A 22,550-nucleotide genomic window follows, 5' to 3' on the forward strand; every position below is an offset into this window, starting at 1 on the left:
ATAACTTGTTTATTGGGAGAAGGTATGTATAATATTAAAGTTTAAGCTTTTGCATGACTAGCATTCCTCATAAAGCATCTACCTCTGACCCTGATACTATCTGTTGAGTTAAAACATCCGTTCACTTTAGTTCTCCACACCCTCAGCTGAAATCAGCCAGCTCATGAAAGAACAATCTGTTTTCAGCATTGGAGAGAGGAGTATTTTTTCAGTTTGTTTTCATTTTCTTACTGTTTGATATTTTTCGGTTAGAATAGGCACTGGATCCTACTTTAAAGTTTATGCATCCACTACAAGAATAGGGCCCTGGGGCTAAAGTTGAATTTCCTAGAGATTAATTCCTTTCCTTGTGAGTGGGTTAAGTTCTTAGAGAAATTGTCAGAACCAATGTCTTTAGATCCTCTCAACACTTTAAACTAAGTATCCACCATATGTTTGGTGTGACACCAAAAGTGGTCAATAAATTAAGGGCAGCCTGAGTGTCTTCTGCAGATTTAGAACTTCTAATTACTCCCATCAATTCTGTAGTAAAAGAGATCCACTTTTCAGATTTTGAAGTGTTTTAGAGAGTAATCAGGCAAAGAAAAGTGCTTTTGAGGGGAAATCTTTCAGTGGACACATTTTATAATTAAAGCTCCGTATCAGTGGCATTTAGCCCAAAGATAAAGTAAGATCATAGAAATAGTTCAGTCTCACTAGAGTCATTAAAATGTTACAAATGAGAAATGAAATTAATAGTTTTAAAGTGTTCATATGCATCATAGTGGAAGAATTACAATGACTTGAAAGCCTCACATCTATTGTACCCTTCAGTTGAAAATATTAGAAAAACAACAGCATTCAGACTTCTTGACTATTTAGCAATTTGTGCATCCTTAACTGAAAAATGTTTTTTACCCTATGTCTTCCGAATATATAGTGAAGAGATGTACATGTAGTGAAAAAGGAGAGAAAACCATGTTTTTTGAATTTCAACTATCTTATGAATGATAAAGTTATTAACTTTCCATTAAAAAACTTATGGAGGAGATATAAAACCAGAGACAAAGAAGAGGGGTCAAGATGAATAAGACAATGATTTGAGGCTCTTAAAAAATCATCATATATTTCTGATAATTTTGAACTTTCATACTTTTGTCTTAAGACATATTAATAATTTATTAAAATTCAGTAAACAGTTCCGCTGTAAGCCATGACTACTAAAATTCTACTAGGTCAGTGATTATCCCCCAAGTAATTTCAAATTGGAAATGCAGAAGTTTCCTGTGCACAGACATTTCTAACTAGAATTCCCCTAATTATGTAGGGCTGCTTCATACACATTCCTTTTGTATGAATAGCTGCTCCAACCAGTTGACCAAAGGACTTCTATCTGTGGCCACGGGGATTTCTTTCTAGTGCCTTCCATCCTAATGTATACAGTATGGACAATTCTTCCTCTTGGTCCAACCTCTTCCTTTCTTCTCAGAAAAGAAAGGAAGACGGGCATAATGACTGGTGGGAAACCAGAAGGTTGGGAAGAAGTGAAGGAAAAGATGGGATTCAAAGCTACAGAAATCACCAGAGGAGGGGCATCTACATTTTTTCAAAAATATGTCTTTTGATCATAAATTGATAAAACAGTGGTGAGTCGATAAGATTTGCACCAGCTTGTGACTCAAAGGTAAATCAAAAGCCTGCTGAGGTTTTATTCATATCTAATTTCTGTCTTTCTTCATCATCCCAAGGTTTTATGATGTCACTTAATGCAATTAAATTTGATAAGGTCAAAAGAAGATGGTTTCAGTTATCATCAAATTATAATTACTAATTGATTAAAAGCTGAGAGTATAAAAACCCTGATGGTAGAGGGCAGGCTATGTAGCTCAGGCTAAACTTTTTTTAATAAAAATGTCAAGTGGTCCACAATGGGGTCAGACAGGTGAGATGTAAGCATGGTGGATGGTCTTTCAATTCTATAGTCCTATTAGTGAAATACTTTACAACATGATGGGTTAAAGAGATGTCAGTCACTGGCCCTGTCATTGAATCATTAGTTAATCATTCTGTTACTATAAGAAAACATTTTCCCAAATAAGTGATCTACAAGTAAACTTTTGGAAACAACTTGTTAGAAATTGCCTAAATAGCTTTCTTTGCAAATATATACAATTGTGAACAAAACAAACAGCAAGAAACAAACAACCTTCCTTTCAAAGAGAATGTTTAAATTTATTTTTTCTTATTCTTAGGATTTGTCAGGCACTGTAATGAATTCTTTTTCTCCTTTGCTGAAAAAGTTTTTAATTGGCTTCATAGTTAGCTATTAGGTAGCACAGTAAAAACACTTAAAATTTATAAAGTCTCTTGTGGTTTTTTGCTGAAGTAGAATGCAGTGTTTTTCTAATTAAAACTGCCAATAAGAAATTAACTTCTTACCTTGTCAGAAGGTTTAAATGGATTTCCTTGTCCGCTAATTCCACCACTGATACTAAATCCAAGGCCAGGATTCTTTTCTATTCTCACACAGAACTATATAAAAAAGATATAAAAACGTAATCAAATACATATAAAAGCTAAATATTTTCAAATAACTGTATCCCAGTAGAATAGATTCACATTTCACTTAAGTTTGCAGGATTAGCCTAGGTTAACTTGGTATACAAAAGACACTATAAACTCTGACACAACATTTAATGTTTTTATAGGCATCAGTTATGATTGGAACTAAATTAAAATTAACCTGGGCAAGCAGACATTAGTATTTATTCATTACCATGTGCAAGACTAAACTTTGATTAGCAGTTTTTAAAAATTAAAAAACTTATTACAATGAAAAAGGTGATGTGTTATTTTAATTATTTACTTTGAATGCACATATATTCTGACTAATCAGGAAGGACTGCAAGAATAAGTGAAAGAAAATTTATAAATGTAGAGTGAGGGAAAAGACGTCTATTTAAATAAGTTGCTACTGCTTTCCAGGAGAGTAAAAGGATTCATCTCCTCCATAGATAACTCTAGTGTTTCAAAACAGCAGAGTTTTTAGTTTGAGAAAGGGGAGAAGTTTTAGCCGTAGTTTTAGTGAAGGTGAAACAAAGGAAGGATGAAACACTCAGTAAAAAGAGTTTTTAGTTTTGGCAACAGCTCCTGGAGAAGCAGTTACAGGCTTTAAAGGAAAGACGAAAATACTGTGAAAAAGAGAGAGGTCAGAAAATACTGTGAAAAAGAGAGAGGAGAAATTGTGATAGGGAAGAGTCAATAAATGTTTAGGACTGTGAAGGATGATGTTCTAGTATTCTGTGCTGTATTACCTCCCCAAACCCCGTATCATCAGTGAAATCTGTTAAACACCAGAGCCTTATGCTTTGCAGGATTATGGGGAAATGACAGCTGTAGGAGTAGGTCCACCTTGGGATAAGGCTATAGTAAATAAATAGCTATTATAAGAATTGATACATAGAATGTAAATCAAGAATTCAGCAGAAGGGAAGTCAGTACCCGGAATGACCTAGAGAAACTATAATAATCCTAGGAATTCTTGATGATCCTGAGCTGGGGATATGTGTGCTGGGGCTGTTGTGAAAATGCTAGTTTTCCATGTAAAGTAAGACAGGGTGACTTCAGATGATGAAAGACTTGGGATCCCAGAGGGAGCATACAGTTTGGTTACGTAAAGAAAAGAAAACAACTGTTAAAACTTTTAAGAACAGAACAAATACTGGAACTACAGTGAACCAAGAATTACCAGAGATTAGCAGGCAAGAAATTAATAAAGAGTTATGAAAAAACTAAAGAAATACATTGGCATATATTTTTGTATTTATATACATATACACTGGAAATGTTCTTAAAGATGATTGGAAACGTTTGCTTTCTTAAATAGCTTAATGTTTTTCCCAGCAGTATGGCTTAGCCTATTAACTTGCTTATGGGGAAATGCAAATGCCCCAAATGCTCTCTACATTTTTATTTTCAATGTACATTTAATCCCTACCTCTTAGATAGTTCAAGGCAAACTTGAGTCCTATTCCTGACTTAATTAGCATATATTGTGAGTCTGTGGGAACTGGGTCAAATAGGTTTGGCTGCTTAATGGGACTCTCCTTAATTCACTGTTGTACTCTTTAATAGTAAATATGATGTTTAAGTATTACATAGTTCACTTGCAACACAAGGACAAAACCTATCTTCTAATGTGATTTTTATGGTACAATCATTAATGGACAGTTTCTAAATGATGGGTAATTGCGATTACCTTAAGTATTCTCCTATGTTTTTATTTTAAAGATAGGTTTAATTACAACTTTTCCTTTAATTGAGCTAGACTTGTTAAAACTAGTTATCATAGGGTGGTAGGAACTGCAGTTTCGAATAGTTTTGTGTTTATATGTGCTCACAGTCTGTAGGTATGAACATCTGACAGCTTGATGTAGCTCGAAGGAATATTTTAGTTTTATTCACTACACGAGTTTACCTTGTAGTGCTTTTTTGTCATTATTGGTAAATTAGAAAATGAGCGGAAAGAAACTAATATGATTTAAACATTTTACATTTGCATTTTCCCACGTATCTGTGCATTTACAATTACATTTTAAAAAATTCAGGTTATAGCTTTCTAATGTAAAATTTTGCATTGCAGAAGGTAACATGGGGAAGGTATATAGACTTTTGGCTTTCCCCAGGCCACTGTAAAATCTGAAAGGAAACATGTGCAACAGATTTTATTTACAAAGTAAATTGCTGAGAGTACTTTCCAGTCATTTCCTTTCAAGGTAGTGACAATATCTATTTTATATTATTGTCGATCTGGAAGGCACTAAAAATCTAAGGAAAACAGATTTCATATTTGCCAAGTATATGAAGAACTGCCTCAGTATATTTTTTAATAATAGAAATAATAAAGATGACATTGTGGTTTTATAAATGTGACACATGGCCATAAATTCTGATCTGAAGCCAGACTCCCCTTGGGCATGCTATGGTATGGCTAACGGGTTGTGTTGTGACTGTTGTGTCCCAAAAAGCATGCCAGAGAGAGTATTCATCTCACATACAAGGAGCTCCACCTGTCTGTTAAGGCCCAAAGGGGCCATAAAATGTAAGAGGAGAGAATGCCCCCAGCCAAGAAGCAGTCTGAAACTAAGGAGGTTTAGCAAAGAGGGGATGCAGTGTTCTAGCAAAAGGTCAGATCTAAGAGACCAGTAAAATAGCTTACTTTATGAAAATCAGCATTTCAGTTTCTATTAAGACATTGATATCAAGGAATGAAATTTCTGGTTGAAAATATACGCAACAGCTTGGCAGTAAACGGTACATCTGCTTCTTTCACAGTCTGCTTTCATCATTTGACTTGATACTTCTGGTCTCTGTTCATCTTGCTCTAATTTAAATACTGGGTCTTATATTGGAGAGGCCCATGACAAAATCAATTGTTCTGTAGCAGTGAGTCTCTGTGAAGTCATGATCGATAATCTCTAAAACGTAGTGATCTGATTTAGTCTTGCACCACTCTAAAACCTAGTAACAAGAACAAAGGAAAACGTTTCATGTGTGTGTGTGTGCATACAAACAATGTGTGTGTGAGTGTGTATGAGGTGTAATTCAGGATTAGGGAGTTGCGTTACAGAAAGCTACCTGGTGATGCTGTAATTATCTGCTTACTATGATTTGTTTTAGTGACCATTCTCTTTCCTAGCAGTATGTAAATCTTTTAGTGGACACCTGCTGTTTTTGCTGCTCAAGATCCATTCATTTTTTTTTTTTTCTGGTACCTGTAACCTCAATTTCTCTTTGAAGAACCATCCACTCTTCTATTAAGAATATGAGACTCACATGTATGCTTTTGGTAAGTCATGTTATCTAGACCTAAAACAAAGTACTATATCCCCTAAAAATATTACTGTTTATAGGATGGGCAGTAACCCCATTAAGTAGGAGTAATGAGATGCCTGCTAGGATTTTCAGGAAAGACAGTTTGCTCTTTTTTGCTAGCTTTAAATCTGAGAGTATCTGGAGCTCTTGAGCTATCTTTCTACCATGAGGGGAAAGCCTTTTTGAGACAGGAACCAATCCACTTAGAGAGAAGCCATGATTTCCACTTAGCCTAGCATTAAGGCTGTCTGAAACTTTCCCCATCCCTGGAGTTTCATGAGTTATATGAGTTTAAACATTCTCTTTTCGCTTCAGTCTTACTAGGTTGAGGCTTTCATAATCAAGAGGCATAGTTGAGTAAAAAAACTTCTTTATTTGTAGATATAAAACAATTGACTTTTATTTTCAAAAGAAAATGAATTATATACTTGTTTGAAAGTCCTTCTGTGGAGTAAAACCAGCAGAACTTCAAGTATTCTGTACTGTAGGAAATTCAAGGTAAGTTTTTGATCTGTTGGAGGATTGTTAGTTGCTGAAGTATCAACAAGGAACCTTGTAACCAAAAAACACTCACTTCTGAGGCACCTATGTCCACATGAGTTTTTATGCAAGTGGGCACCTCAGTCACCTCCTTATATCTATTATGTTACCTCTTCATTGACTATCTAGAACAATAGCTGGCACATAGTTAGCACTCAATTAACTTTTGGTTGAAAAAATAAAAAAATAAGGTAACATGCCTGTGTGACAAAAGATACGTTCAATTATTTCACTGTTAAAAGTGTATGATGACTCTTAAAACGAGTGATGAGTTTGTAGAGGTATGCCAGTTATTCAAAGAAGTGCTTCAATTATATAATTAACTGCTTGGAAAAAATCATTGTAAATGAAAATTGTTATAGAAATCATGATTCATGCCTTTATTCCACAAATATTTATTGAGCAAAATATTTTTTTAGCAAAGAAGAGATGCAGTGTTCTAGCAAAAGGTCAGATGTAAGAGGCTAATAAAATGAACACTTTATGAAAAGTGTCAGGTCCCTTATAGACACACACACAAAAACTGTGCCCTCATGGAAGTTACATTCTAATGGGGAAGACAGACAGTAAACATGTGAACAGTAAATAATTTCAGATAGTGAGAAAAAAATAAAGCAGGAAAGGCAGGAGAAGAGTGATGGAACTAGAGTGTGGAGCTATTTTAGGTAAAGTAGCTAAGAAAGGCCTCTCTGAGGATGTGACATTTCAGCAGAAATGTGAATAAAGAATCAAGCAATGGACAGTAAGAAAAAAAGGAAAACTATTCCAGGGGGGAGAACAGCACTTTTAAATGCCCTGAAGACCCATCGGTCTTTGTAAAGTCAAGAAACAACAGGATGGCATATGAATAGACATAATAGATCAATGAAATAGGATTAAGAGTCCAGAGATAAACCCTAACATTTTGTGGTTAACTGATTTTCAATGAAAGGTCCAAGGTAGTTCAATGAGGAAAGAAAAATCTTTTCAACAAATGGTAAAAGGACAACTGGATATCTAGATGCAAAATAATGATTTTTACCTCTACCCCACACCATACACAGAAATTAACTCAAAGTAAATCAGGGACTGAAATGCAAGAGCTCAAACTATAAAAGTCTGGGAACAAAATACAAGGGTAAATCCCCATGATCTTGAATTAGGCAATGATTTCTTAGATATGAAACCGAATGTTATAAAAGAGATGGCTGACTTTATCAAAATTAAAAACTTGAGTGCTTCAAAGAGACCATCAAGAAAGTGAAAAGACAACTCAAAGAATGGAAGAAAATATTTGCAAATCATCAGTATAATTAGGGTTTTGTAACCAGAATACAAAAACAATTCTTACAAGTCAAATAACCTAATTTAAAAATGGGCTTGGAGGGCAAAGAATTTTAACAGATGTTTATCCAAAGAAGATACATGAATGACTAATGAAAGGCACTCGACATCATTAGTCGTTAGAGAAATGTAAATTAAAAACACAATGAAATGCTACTTCACAAGATGGCGATAATAAAAAAGACAAATAATAATAAATGTTGGTGAGGCTGTGGAAAATTTAGAATACTCACTAGAACACTCATTCATTGCTGGTGGAAGTTCACAATGTGGCAGACACTTTAAGAAGAGTTTAGAAGCTCTGTAAAAATGATAACCACTGCAATCTGGTCTATGAGAAAGGGGAATCAAGGATCTTTGGCCATAGCGACAAATGAAGAGTTACTAACTGAAATGGGGAAATCTAGAAGAGAAGCAGATTTGGCAGGTGCAGGGCCAGGAAATCAAGAGCTCCCTTTGACCATGTTTAATTTAAGGAATTCATTGGGCATCTAGGTTGAACAGAAACATCTGGAGTACAGGGGAGAGGTCAGGGCTAGAACGAGTTTTGGAGTCATCCATCCTGGAACTGAATGAGATCATCCATCCTGGAACTGAATGAGATCATACAGGCAAAAGTATGGATACCAAAGAGTAGGGGGTCAAGACCTGAGCACTGGATCACTCTACCATTTAAAGGTCAGGAACAGAAGAGGACCCAAAAGAGAAATCAGGAAAGAATGGCTAGTGTGGAAAGAGGAATACAAGTCAAATAGTGTTAGCCAGGTGAAGAAAATGCAAAGAAAGAGGTCAGTCAAGCCATGTGCTGGGAGATCAAGTGAGATGAGGGTGGAGATTTGATTATGGGACTTGTCAGAAGCAGAAAAAATGCTTCATGGTACTGAAATTAAACTTGAACTTAAACTTGCTGCTTCTTTTACTTTTAGTTCATGGACTTATGAGTTATTATATAATAGTGCTTCTGTGATAAAGAGTGCTATGCAATTATAGGTATTATAATTTTTGTTGTGACTACATACATTGTACCACCATACAAAATCTACATTAAAACTTCTCTGCATTCCCCAAATATCTAATAAGCCTGTGTAATAGGTTCAAAAAGGTAATAATTATAAAAATACATAAACGTTAGTATTCAAAAATAATTAATATTTTTGACCTTTCTATTTTTATATCTTTTTCTGTTGTGAATTAGAAATGCAAGGCCAATTCAAAGTGCTAATTAAACCTTTTGAAGAAACATACTAATAGGAAGATTGATGAATAAAATCCTTTGAGTAGTATCTTCTAGATCTTTTAGAAAAAAATAGCTGACTCTATATATATTTAGGAAGTAGGTATGCAATTTTTTTTTTAGTCTGTAAATAAATTTTAAAGGTTATTCACTTCATTTCCTTTATTTTACACCTAAGGAAACCAAGAAAGTTATAGATTTATCTAGTGGAACACTTGAAAGAGGCCTTCTGATTCCTAACTGCAATGTTCACTGAACTCTACTATTCTGCACAAAATTTTTAAAGTCAGTTTGTAGAATTTGCGGTATTGAATTACACATTATTTGTGTAAAGCTATGAATTCTAATTTCACAGTTGCAGTATTACTCTGTTTACTGGGGAATAAAATTCTCTGAGGAAAGTATGTATAAGAAGCAATACTCTAAGTGGAGCAGGACATAGTGCTGGATGTCCCTGAAATCATTTGAGTAAATAATACACATTAAAGTCATTTTAATATCTATTTTCTAACCACCTTTATTAAACTATTGCCTTTTAATTTTAAAATTCATAATTGAAAACCCCAAGTCTTTCCAAGTTTTCCTTCTTATGTGGGACACTCAGCATGATGTATTTTTCTTCACTTGGTCCCGTAAGCCCTTCTGGAGCCCCAGTAAGCCCTTCTGGCAGCTGATCTAAAGAAATGTCTCAAGTCATGTCTCTTACCCAACTGCTCCATGTACCCTACATTTTATTAAATATCAAAATGGTTTCTCCAGGGTACACTACAAGGTCTCCTTCTAGGAAGGTTTCAGAGCATTTTTCCCCCGTGAATATGATGGGTGCAAATCACTTTGTATAACTCACAAGGCTGATTCTAATGTAATTCTAATGTAATGTTACAAGTTCTCTTTCAGGCAGAAACTTCAGTGAATGTATACTCTCAGGAATTGGCAGGAGATAGCCATGGTGCTCCAGCCATCCTGGTATGTTAGGTTCATTAACGGGTATGTCCTCTTGTCTGGGGCAGACATGGACTTGAGGGTGCATTTTTCTGTTGTTTTACTCTTTCAGCGTGGGCTTACCCTTGACCTCTATGTTTGGTTATAGCGCAGCAGGCTGCAGCATGGAGGGTGGTAGACTCATGAGACTGGATTTTAATTCCAGCCCAGCTTCCCCAAATCTTAGTTTTCAAGTCAATGAAACAGGACCTTCTCTATCCATCACAACATTATTGGTTAGATAAAATCACTTAATATATGAAAGGGTTTTGAGACATTTGAAGCGTCATGCTGCTGTTTTTCCTTCCTACTTCTGCTTTGGGGTCTGTATGTTCCATACATATAAATATATGTTGCCTTGGATTATGCATTTGTGAAAGAGAAAAGCTAAGTTTATGTTAGTTTCTATTAAAACATTCAACAGTTATGGATAACTTATGTATACTTCTAAATAGTGTTAATAATAATGTTACTCAGCTGATAAATTGTTGAGTTATAGACTGTCTCAGGCACAGGTTCTCAGCCTTTGCTACGCAACAGACTCACCTGGGGAGTTTCAAAAAAATTCCCATCACCTAGGTCACATCCAGACTAATGAAATCAATTTCTTTGGGAATGAGGCCAGGGCATCAGTGTTTTTCAAAGCTCTTACGCAACCTTCATACTGCAGTATGAAACTGCAGTATGAAAAAAACTGAAAAATAGAACTACCACATGATCCAGGAATTCCACTTCTGGGTGTATATCAGGAAAGAACAAAAACAGTATTTCAAAAAGATACATGCACCCCAATGTTCATAGCAGCACTAATTACAATATACAAGATGTGGAAGCAACCCACAAGTGCTCATCAACAGACAAATGGATAAAGATGTTTTATATACATGTTTGTATGTGTATACACACACACACACACACACACACACATACATACACACAATGGAATATTACTCAGCCATAAAAAGAATGCAGTTCTGCCATTTGCAGCAATGTAGCTGAACCTAGAGAATATTGTTTACTGAAAAAGGTCAAAGACAAATACTGTATGATATCACTTATATGTGGAATCTAAAAATTAGTACACATGAATGTATATGCAAAACAGAAACAGACTCACAGATACAGAAAACAAACTTATAGTTACCAAAGGGGAGAAGGGACAAATTGTGGGTAACAGATACAAACTACTATGTATAATATAAATAAACAATGATATATTGTATAGCACAAGGAATTACAGCCATTATCTTATAATAACTTACAATGGAATATAATCTGCAAAAATACTGAATCACTATGCTGTATACATCAGTGTAATGTATACATTACATATACATTGTAATACTGTGAATCAACTGTACTTCAATTAAAAAAAAAAGCTCCAGAGCAGATTCTAACGTACAACTGAGGTTGAGAATAATTGATTTAAAGTGTTATTTTCTTCTTAAGGGGAGAATAAGGGGAATAGGATCTTTAAGTTTCTTCACTTGGATTGGGAAACAAAGGGAAGAGCCGATACGATGGATATGATGGCTGAGAGTTTTTCATGTGAATGGGAGCAATCAAGTCCTCATTTTCTTCAGCTCACTACTTAATACAATTTGGACTATTTTTCCCAATCATGTTCATCTATAATCAAAATGGTTTTTGCATTAAAATCCTTTCTATAATTAAAACTCCCTAATAATGAATTTCAAGTGACATGTACATGATTTTTTTTGTTACAGATAATTTATTAAAAAGAATATCCATTATTACAAATCAGATTTCTAGTCTGTAGAAGTAAAGACCCTGAATCTGGGCAGTACTTTATGGTTTAAAAATCACTTCCATCTATTTAATATCATTTAACCCTAGAGTTGAAAACAGACTTGAATACTTAATGTCTATGAAAAATAAACATGTAAAAATAAGTGTATTAAATTAGAATTCTTAGATATTTTGTCCTGTTTTATTGTGATGGGTAGTTTGAAAATTGAGATGTTTCATCACTGAGGAAGAACACCAAAGTTTACTAAGTGCTTTTTCGTGGCTAAACAAAGTTAAGTATGCTGTTTAGGTCAAAAATGACATTCATTTTAATTCAACAATGAATGTCAGTAGTAGCATTATTGTATATGTTTATTGCTAAATGGAACTTATTAATCAGATTAGAAATGTATTAGTTCTTTAGGTCCCATTAAAGGATACAGAGGTATACTTCTGTTAATAATAATACTTTCCATTTGTACAGTACTTTTTGCTTTCAAAGCACTGAAAGTGTTCATGTGAGTTCAAGTCAGCATTCCATCTGCGTCAGGCAATTTTATTGTAGTTGAAACAGGTTTAATATTATTTGACAGAAGAGGACACTGAGGCCACAACTGGCAAGTATCTGAGATTATGTGATTAATTTAATGGTAAAATGGGACACAGAACTTGGATTTGGGGTCAGACAGATTTAGATTAAAATTCTAGCTTGATCAATTATACTTCTCACAAGTTACTTATATTCTCTGTGCCTTGGTTTCTTCATTTATAAAAAATAAAATAAGATTATTGTGAGGACAAAATGAAATAGTATGTGTAAGCAAGACAGCTATATAATTAGTGGGTTCTGGTGTAAAATGAAAATGTGACGTTCCTTGTTTAGTGATTATTAAGAATTACAAGTTGGTGGCAGAAGAACATTAAACCAAGCGTGGGGCCCCTTCTAAGAGCAGGACTTGGTACAATTGCATAGGTTGCACACCCTGAAGCCAAGACCTGTGTGTGACATACATGGTATATACAGCATAATACACTATATATGGTGTAAATAGCACAGCAGGCAGTCGATGTATGGTAACCTTTGTCCCATCTTTTCCTATTTTCATTCAGACTTCTCTTCCTGAATTAAAAAATGTGGATTCATTATAATCAGTTATGTTTTTCACCTATAGCATTCCAGTAAGTGACTGCTTTTTAAAAAGTAAAATCTCCAAGCTTTACTTTAATAGAAATATTTGTGCTTTATCATGCTTACACAGCATGTCCATTTGTACTATGTTAAAGATGTTTCCTTGCACTTAAAAATGATGAAAGATTTAGGTTTTTTTCCATATTGTACTTGATCAAAGTTAACACCGTTGTTGCAATCAATTAAGAAAACTCTGTTTTCTTCTTTATGGCTCTTTTAATTCACTACTGCAATGTCTTATGAAAATAGAATATCTTGATTTAAATGCCTGAAACCTGTATTAGACATTTTCAGTTATCTCTTTGGTCTTTGTATTTAATCATTACTCTCATTTTCGTGTGAAACTATACTGTTCTTAAATGTTTAAAATATTTTTCTCCATTTTTTTCTTGTTAAATATGGAAAAATATCTTGTTTATAAGCACACACATATTAGAAATAACTTAGGAAAATAAAAATACATGAAATATTTTCATTTTGAGAGTGAATTACATAATCTTCAGCCTCTTTTTGTTTGTTTTTCTATCTATAGATGAGGGAGGTGCAACTAATAATCATTAAGTTCCCTTCAATGTGTTCATTCTTAAAATCTTGTATTTCTATTTCTTCTGTTTCCTATTTCTTTATTCCTAGTGTCAGGCTTACTATGTGTGTGTGTGTAGGATTGTATCATTCGACTCACAAAAACTTTTTGCATGTTGTTGGTGGGTGGTACTGTTCTCATTTCATAAAGCGAAAAACACAACCTTGAAAGAGTGAATGACTTGGCCAGCGTCACACAGCTAATAAAAGTTAACATGAGACTTGAATTCCACATTCTGAGACCTACTCCTAATTTCCTCTTTCCTGAACCCTGTAGAGCTAAACAAAGAAGTGGAGAGGTTAGAAAAAGAAAAAGAGATGAAAGAAAATAGTGTAGTACTTGGAAAATGTGCGCTGGAAAATGTTCAAGCGCTGACTAGGGAAGGGGAAGCCTGGGTCTGCAGTGTTTGCTGGCTCCTTGTGTAATCACCCTTGCAGTTTCAACCTGTCAGTGCGATGTCACTGAAGGTGGAGCTGAGAAGAGATGCACACAGCAGCGGGCCAGGGCGAGTCAGCCCCAGCATGCCGCTGGTAGTGGACAGATATTACGCTGAACCATGAAAAAAGTTTTGAGAAACTATCTCCAGATTGATAACTCAGGGGAGAAGCTGAGCACAGTTTGGGAACTAGCGCTGTTTGTTTACATGCTCCCTAGGCTTTCTCGTGGTCACTCCAAAGTTTTCATCTCAGCTTTCCAAACCATTTCAGCCTCAAATCAAGGCAGAAAAAAAAATGGGAAAACAAAAGGAATTATGCTTAAGTAGCTTCCTGAATATAGCCATTCAATGTTTAAGTTTTCACCTCTCAGTTTGAAAGACACTTGATGTTACAGCTGCGAATCAAGTAACTATACATACATTCTCGGAAAGAATCACAGAGTTTTAAGTAAGCATGTAAACTAAAACTTAGTAATCCTCTCATTAGGTCAAGCTATATAATTTATGTAGTTTTTAAGAAATAATGTAAAAAAGGCCTTTAAATCTAGAGTGTTCAGAATAACTGCATGCTAATACTAAACCTACTATTCAAAGTATGTGAAACAGGGGGCACTGATCTCAGTGGATTTTTAAAAGTGCTGATTCTGGGAGAAAAAAAATTTGTAATAACTTATTTTATTAATTATTGTTGCTAATAGGAATAACTAAATCAGAGGACTGGGCTGAGGTTATAATATTTGTGGGGTAGAGAATATGAACAATTTTTAAACTAAGATTTTAGGGTAAAGCATAACTTAAAACTTTAACTTTTTAGACTCTCTGGAGAATTAGGAACCTCACATCATTACCTGATTAATGATACCTGTCTGGTTTATTTTACCTTAAACCCAACACTTGACCTAGATCAAGGCAGGATAGGAAGAAAATTGTCTTAAAAACTCATGATTCTGAGAATGATTAATATGTATCCTCAGTTTCAAGAAGGGTATTAAGAAACAGAGGAGATGTCTAGAGCAGCTGGGATCCACGGAATAAATGGCTCTTAACAGCATAAAGGAAAAAACTGAAGAATGAAGATAATCTTATCTGATATGTTTAAAAAATAAGGAGGGTGATATGTAAAGCTTTGAGTAAGCAATAATAAATGGAACCTTTATAAATCATGTTAAGGGGTTAGTGAAGTCAGTGGGAGCTTTCCCTAATTATCTGAAGGATGAAATAAGAGAAATTAATTTTCTGAAGCTATTAAGCTCTTAATGTCTTACTTTCTAAGCTTAATATAACTCAGTAAATGAGATCCTATTCAGTGTCCTGCTCTTAAGGAAGAAAAACAGATACTACAATGGAAAAGCACATCTTAATTTTAGATAGGTCAGAAGAGTAGCATTTTTAAAAACTACACGGCATTTATTAGTAGCTTTTGGAGCATTCAGAAACGCTTCCCTTCTAACTGCTCTTTTATCATTTTCTTCCTAGCAAAGTTTTATCTCTGCACTATTCAACAATCAGAAGGCAGAACTTTTAAAAAATGATCCCACAAACAGACAGGAATATGCAGGTTACTTTTTACACTGTCAATTTCACCAAAGTCCTTTGTAAATACACTGAATCCGTTGAAGCTCTTGGTAACATTTAAAAGCTGTGCTGTGGAGCTAAACTGGAGTTGGGAGTGGGTAGAAGAAGCTGTCAAGTAAACCAGAAAGACGATTCCAATTCATCAGTTTTTCCTTATGTGAAACGGGCATTTCACCAACCATCAATTCCTATACGTTGTAGTTCTTACCCACTGAAAATAATGATAAAATTCCCACAAAGAGTGCTCCACCTCCCTGGACATGGCAACAGTATCAATGTGTTCCAAACTACATTAATGAGGGAAGGCAAACCATGGACTGATGGGGCTTTCCCGAATATTTCCTGAAAAATGATCAATTGTAAAAGCACTTCTCACCTGCTCTGGATACCCATCCATACTTCTTTGCCCTTTAGTTTGAATTAAGCACCGTCCAGGCTGAGGTCCCCGAGTGGCCTGTGAAGAGGGGATCTGAATAGGCAATGGTGACTGAAACTGCTGGATGGTCACTTTGTTTATGTTGCCCTCGTACGGCTGCTGCTCCCGGCTCCGATGCTGAAGGCTTTGGGACCCCATCAAGGTCTGGATATGGCTGCCTGCCTGTGGAGAAGATAATCCATCAGAGGATTTGTGGTGTTGAAAGGATGTGATTAAAGTAGAAAAAAAATGTACAGAATACCTCTCTGGTAAGTAAAGTGGCGTCATTTGGGCTTTCAGCCACGGCTGGGAAGGATAATGAAAAAACAGTAAGGGTCTGCCTACTGTGGTTTGTGACAATATTAATACCAGAGCAAGGTCACCTTAAATACACTCATAGCCAACTGATGGCTTGCCAAAGATGATTTTAACCCCATTTTGAGAGAACAAAGTTTAGTCTGACAAATCTCAAGAAGAAAAAGAAGTTACAACTTAATAATAAAGTGGGGTTCTATCTGGCATTTCATTTTGAATAACAGTAGGAAGAGAGATGTAATATATGAAACGGGGAAAATGATGGGACCTGGTTCCTTAATTCTGAAGCAGAAGAATTTCATGTTTTCCTTTATGCCACCCGCATGCATAGTAAGCGTATTCAGGTGAGTATAATCAGTATTTATTAATTTTCTTCATTATTAAATTACGAATACAGTTTTTAGAATCTTTGAGTTGCATTAAAAATGAATCATGTGATAAATTTCTGTGAGTATCTGTAGCTTGTGGAGTCACTAGATATGGAAGGGTCCTTAAAGTGAGCTCTGCATGCAGATCATCTTGATATGCCTTCAGATTCATCAGTACCTCATTTAAAGTAATCATTTATCAATCCTTAAGGGTGGTTGTTGGAGGAGAAAGGGCATGCTTACTTTGGGCTCCCATCTTTAAATGACATGGTGCACACCCCTGTTTCTCTGTTCACTCTGACTTTCTCACCTTCATTCTAGCACATCAGCTCCTTGAGTCATGCTACCTGATATCTTTTCTATTTAACTTTTTTGAACCCAGGACCTCATGCATCGTAAGCACGCGCTTTACCACTGAGATATTCCCCACCCCTACCTGATATCTTTTCAATCGAGCAAGCAGTTATGTTTGTGAGCTAATAACCTAGAACTTGCCTTTTAAAATTAAGTGGCTTTAGCACGGCGATCTAACATGGGAAGTAAACACTTATCATTAGTATTTTTAAACATGTGCTTTAGTGCTGTGCTTGGTACTTCACCCTTTACTACAGAAGGATCTGGGGGATTACTTCATGAATTCATTTTCTTGTTGATCTTTTAAGGGTAGGTAGCTTGAAATTCAAAACCAAATTTCACCCTAGAATTCATTAGTTGGGAATGTTTGTGAGTATTCCTGACTAGTCAAGATTTTTGATTACTATGAAAAAGTCAAGGCTGGAGGAATAAAGTTAAAATGATTAAACAAATATTAAAGGAAAAAATGAATTTTGACAGTTTTAAAGTTCTGAAGAGCCGCATGAGAGATTTAAGGAAATGACACTGATCACGGAATATCGTTTGGAGAAGATGAGAGGCATATTGCTTGATTCAAAACAAGAGGTAATTTCAGTGAAGAAAATATTCAAAATATTATCATTTGGCAATATGTAGGGCAAAATAAACAGCCATTTGATTACATTTTAGATGTCCAAAAGAAGACCAACTGATTGTCTCATCATGCACACTTTTTTTTACATTCAAAAATAGCAAAGATAGCCATAAGAAACTGCAGAACAAGACGGGAACAAAAGTTCCAAGCTGTAACAGTACAATATCAAAGAATTACCAATCCAATACTTTCCAACACAATTAACCAGGGATTACAAAACTATGGCATTGTAAGCACAACTATGATAACCTCATAAAGCACAAATGTGTGTTTCTCTAATGCATCTATTTCCTTCTCAGAAATCTAAATGAAAGGGGGCATCACAATTTTCTCAGCTATTCTAGAAGACTGAACACCCTTCTGGTCAAGTTTTTCCTTACTGCAAGTTAAATTCTCTCCTATCTCCATGGATTTCATGTTCTCTTGTTTGGTAGGAGAGGAATGCCATGATAAATCCAGTATCACGTGTTGAGCTGCTGTACTTAGAATGAACTCACTGGAATGCTAAGATACTTAGAGAAAATGATTTCCTGGAGTCAGAGGAGCTGCGGGGGTAAGCTAACAACGGCTGATTGGCTTGGCTACTGAAAAATCAATTAATCTTACTTTTAAACCTGCTTTTCACTTCCACTGGTATAATGTTCATGAATCTTTTAGTTGGTGCTTGAGCCAGTGGGAAAGAGGAAGACCGGATGTTTAATTGAAACTGACCACATAGCCCAACAAAAAATTTTTACACCCAGAAAAACTAAGAGGGGTCCAGATATAGCTTTAGTCCCATGATGCACAATCCACATGAGAAAATCCATAACGATTGCTTAATAGTCTTTTCATTGGTTAGAATATTCTGGTAATGGTATATCCAAGAGTAAAAGTTATCTATATAATTACTATCTATATGTAATCGAACTATAGCAGCCTTTAGACTTTTATAATTTATGTTTTCATTCTGATAGGACAATTTGAGCTTTGATTTGAAGTTCTTTGAGGGTAAGTACTATATCCTATTTACCATCTTTAATAACTGGCACGGTAGCTGGCAATTAATAAACAATGACTACCATCCAAATACTAGATGCCAAACAATGTGCTAAAATTTACCTTACACATATTACCTCCTGTAATCCTTACAATACAATGGAGAGACAATTATTAATAGTTACTATTATTTAATTTTACTGAGGAGGAAACTAAGGCTTGGAGAGGTTTGGTAACTTTCCCAAGTAATTTGCACAGCTGATAAACTGTCAGGATGAGGATTTGAACCAAGGCTGTCTGACAATCAAAGTTTATGCTCTTAAACACAAAATTATATTGCAACCACCCTTCCCCCTAAATTATCTCTCTTCCTTTAATAGTTGAACTGTGAATTAAAAAGGAAACATGAAATGGAACAAAAGGATCAAACTGTTGAGGAAGGATATATTAAACTACTTTAGCAGCTCTATAATTTGCAAAAGGTCCATTCTTACTTATCGATTTAAGTCTATTATCTATTTTAGATCCTATGTACGTGACTTAGAATTTTGTATTGAAGCAAATAGGATGTTGCTCTGTGTATTTAGTAATCTTTCCATGATTATGAAATAATGAAGCACATGTTCTCAGATGGCTTGGCAAAACATGAAGTGGGCATGGAAGGAACATTCTGTTAAACGGTTCTGTTCACATCAGGAGCAGTTCTTTCACTCTCTATTGGGGCGATAGCCTGCAATGAATAAGGGTGGGGAATGACAAATGTAGAAAGCAAAGAATTGACACTGAATTTTGCATGAAGTTAAGCAAACACGAGTGACAAAAGACATCTAGGGGACAATTATGGTGTGGAGGGATTGTTAAGAGGAAGTTTTTTCTGGTTGCCACAGAGGCTTAAGAAACATAATATGGACGTTTATGATGAAGTACAAAGGGCTGATGAAAATGTAGAAAATGTCAAGAGACTGAATTTGTTCAAGCAGAAGGTTAGCTATGAGAACACTAACTCACACTGAAGGGGAATTTAAACATGAAGATTTCTATAAAGCCTGAACTACACATCTTGAATGATAAAAAGAAATAGAGACAATCTGACATTTGTTTTGAGCTTTCAAGGGGATGTTGGACAAAATAACATGTATTTGAGAATAGTGATGGAATATGGTATTTTCAAGTTGACCCAAAAAATACTTTCAAGCTTTACAGGGAAAAACTTCAATATCCATAGGACCCAAGGAAACATTAATGTCAAAGCCATAGAAAAGAAATGTGATTTGATACCAAATGACATTGTTCATATGAATTTCATCCCACAGCTTATCAAGATTATTTTGTGAAAATTTGAAGTGTTTGGGAGGTTTTGTATGATATGAAACAAATGACTTTCTCACTACAATAATGTTTTGGTTCACATCATTCTCTTAGAAAACAGTGTTAGACTGCGAAGTGTATTACCCAATTTGGTTATCTATTTTACTACCCATCTTGGCTCTTAGACCACTTGGGTTGCTTCCAAAATTCAAACATAACTTCAAAGTATGACAATTTATGCCACTGAGAATAGCCAAATGGACACAATTCATTCTCTAAAATTAAGTTCGAAAGGGTTCTAAAGATGTTTGGGAGTAGTGTCAAGAACACAGAATCATCTACAAAGGATAATTAGGTAATTGATTTCAAGGAATCAGTAGCACTTATTTAAATGAGTCAGTTTCAGTAATTTTGTAAAACAACAAAACAGTCCTATTACTTTCTATCTCCACCATGTGTATTCAGCAGCCTTTCCTTTCTTTTCCTTTCCTTTCCTTTCCTTCCCTTCCCTTCCCCTTCCTTCCTTCCTTCCTCTCCCTCTCTCTATTTTCTTTTCTCTTCCTTTCTTTCTTTCTTTCTTTCTTTCTTTCTTTCTTTCTTTCTTTCTTTCTTTCTTTCTTTCTTTCTTTCTTTCTTTCTTTCTTTCTTTCCTTCCTTCCTTCTTTCCTTCCTTCTTTCTTTCTCTCTTTCTTTCTCTCTTTCTCTCTCTCTTTCTCTCTTTCTTTCTCTCTTTCTTTTTCTTTCTCTTCTTTCTTTCCTTTCTTTCATCAACATGCAGGTTGTTTTAGAAATCAAGACAGTAAGACTTCTGCTTTCAGGTAAAAAGAGTAGACATACTTTCCCCTATTTCCTCCATTAATAACAAATAAAAACTCTGGATATTATATATAAACAAATAGAAGAAAGCTCTGGAAAGTAGATGGAAGAATCTAGACACCTGGGACCAAGTAACCACATGGTGGTAAATTTTTTGGGTTTTATTTTTGTGTCATATATCCTGGATTAGAAGATAAAGAAGTGGATAGCCCAAGAATGCCAACAGGTGCAGACAAGAAAAGCCCAACAAAACCCTACTCTCTCTAGCCAAAGAACCAGGAAAAAGGGGCAGCCTACCATGACAGAAAAATTTAGACAACAACTACTGTACTACTGCTAAACTGTTGTTTCACCCCAACAATGGCAGCAAAGGCCAAGTGGGAAGCCTCATAGGGATGTAACAAGGCATAACAACACTCCTGCTGGGGTGTTGTCAGAGAAATCCAAGTAAAGTGTCCCTGTATTCATACCCATCAGCCAATAGTAAGCCACTCCCCCACCCCCCCATGGTGCCAGTGGAGACCACACAAGGAGCATAGACTTACACTCCCACCCAGCAGCAGTGAGGCACTCCTCTATCTTCCCAATAGGGTGGTTAGAGAAGGTCTTAGTAGAGAATCAGGACTTTCTCCATTATCCAATTATAATGAGGCTATCCCAGTAAAGTATCAAAGGAGACCATCTTGGAAGCTGGAACTTCAATCGCTACCTAGCAATAATGAGCAGACTTTGCCTCAAGTGTCACTGGAAGCTAAATGGGAAAACTGGACTTGTATCTCCTCTTGGTAAAAGTGAGGCAGTGTGCCACCCTTCCCCAACTGGAGTGTGTCAGAGAAAAATGACCTCTTACCTATAGAGGAAAAACAATTTGAATGACAGTGGTTATCTCATCAAAAACCATGGAGGACAGAAGGAAACGGCACAATATTTTTCAAGTGCTGAAGTAAAAGATCTGTCAACCCAACATCCTATTCTCGTGACAATATTCTTCAGCAATCAAAGGGAAACGAGCATTCTCAGATGAGGGAAAATGAGAATTTGTCCCCACTAGACTTATCCTAAAATAATGGCTAAAGGAATTTCTCTAAATAAAAAGAAAATGATAAAAGAAGAAACCTTGGAACATTAGGAAAGGAGAAAGAACATGGTAAGCAAATATATGCGTAAATACAATAAACTTTCTCTTCCTGAATTTTCAAAATTATGTTTAATGATTGAAGTTAAATTATGGCACTATCTGAGGTGATTCTAGATGTACTTAGAGTAAATATTTAAGACAATTATAAACAGAGGAGGATGAAGGGACATAAAGGGAAGTAAGTTTCTATACTTTACTTGAACTGCTAAGTGGTAACACTAGTAAACTCTTACAAGTTATGTATATATAATGCAATACCAGGAAGAAGCACTAAAAAAGCTACACAAAGAGATATACTAAAAACACTACAGATAGGTCAAAATTAAATTCTAAAAAGTGTTCAAATAACTCAGAGGAAACAGGAAAAAGAAAACAAAGAAGCAAAAAAAGAGAACAAACAGAAAATAAAAAATTAAAGTAAGACTTAAATCTTAATGTGTCAATTATTAAATTAAATACAAATAGACTAAGTACACAAATTAGAAGACAGATCTTGGCAGGGTGAGTCAAAGAACATTACTCAACTATATGCAGACTACAAACAAAATCACTTCAAATATAATGATATAAGCAACCAGAAGTTGAAAGGATCAAAAATAAACATCATGCAAGTATGAATTTAAAAAAGAAAGGTGGCTATATTAATACCAGATAAAGAAGATTTCAGAGCAAAGAAAATATGCTAGGAATAGAGAGGAATATTATATGATGAAAAAAGAGTCAATCCACCAAGAAGATACAGCAATCCTAAACGTATACAC

At 35.2% G+C, this 22,550-nt stretch overlaps 1 protein-coding gene across 4 annotated transcripts in view; it reads right to left on the bottom strand.

Annotated features, from left to right (window-relative positions):
- Nucleotides 1–22,550, bottom strand: part of LRRC7 (leucine rich repeat containing 7) — a 426,756-nt gene that overhangs the window by 26,495 nt on the left and 377,711 nt on the right. For 3 of the 4 annotated variants that reach the window (XM_031683476.2, XM_031683477.2, XM_072975751.1), the window contains 2 exons: nt 15,840–16,061; nt 2,419–2,511 (listed from right to left, as the gene is read on the bottom strand). In XM_031683476.2, the coding sequence (XP_031539336.2) occupies nt 2,419–2,511; nt 15,840–16,061 (315 nt within the window). Of the gene's footprint in view, nt 1–2,406; nt 2,512–15,839; nt 16,062–22,550 lie in introns of those variants that run through there. The other variant, XM_072975752.1, reaches the window with a different exon arrangement.

The sequence above is a fragment of the Vicugna pacos genome, chromosome 13, assembly GCF_048564905.1.
Source record: "Vicugna pacos chromosome 13, VicPac4, whole genome shotgun sequence".
Lineage (NCBI taxonomy): Eukaryota > Metazoa > Chordata > Mammalia > Artiodactyla > Camelidae > Vicugna > Vicugna pacos.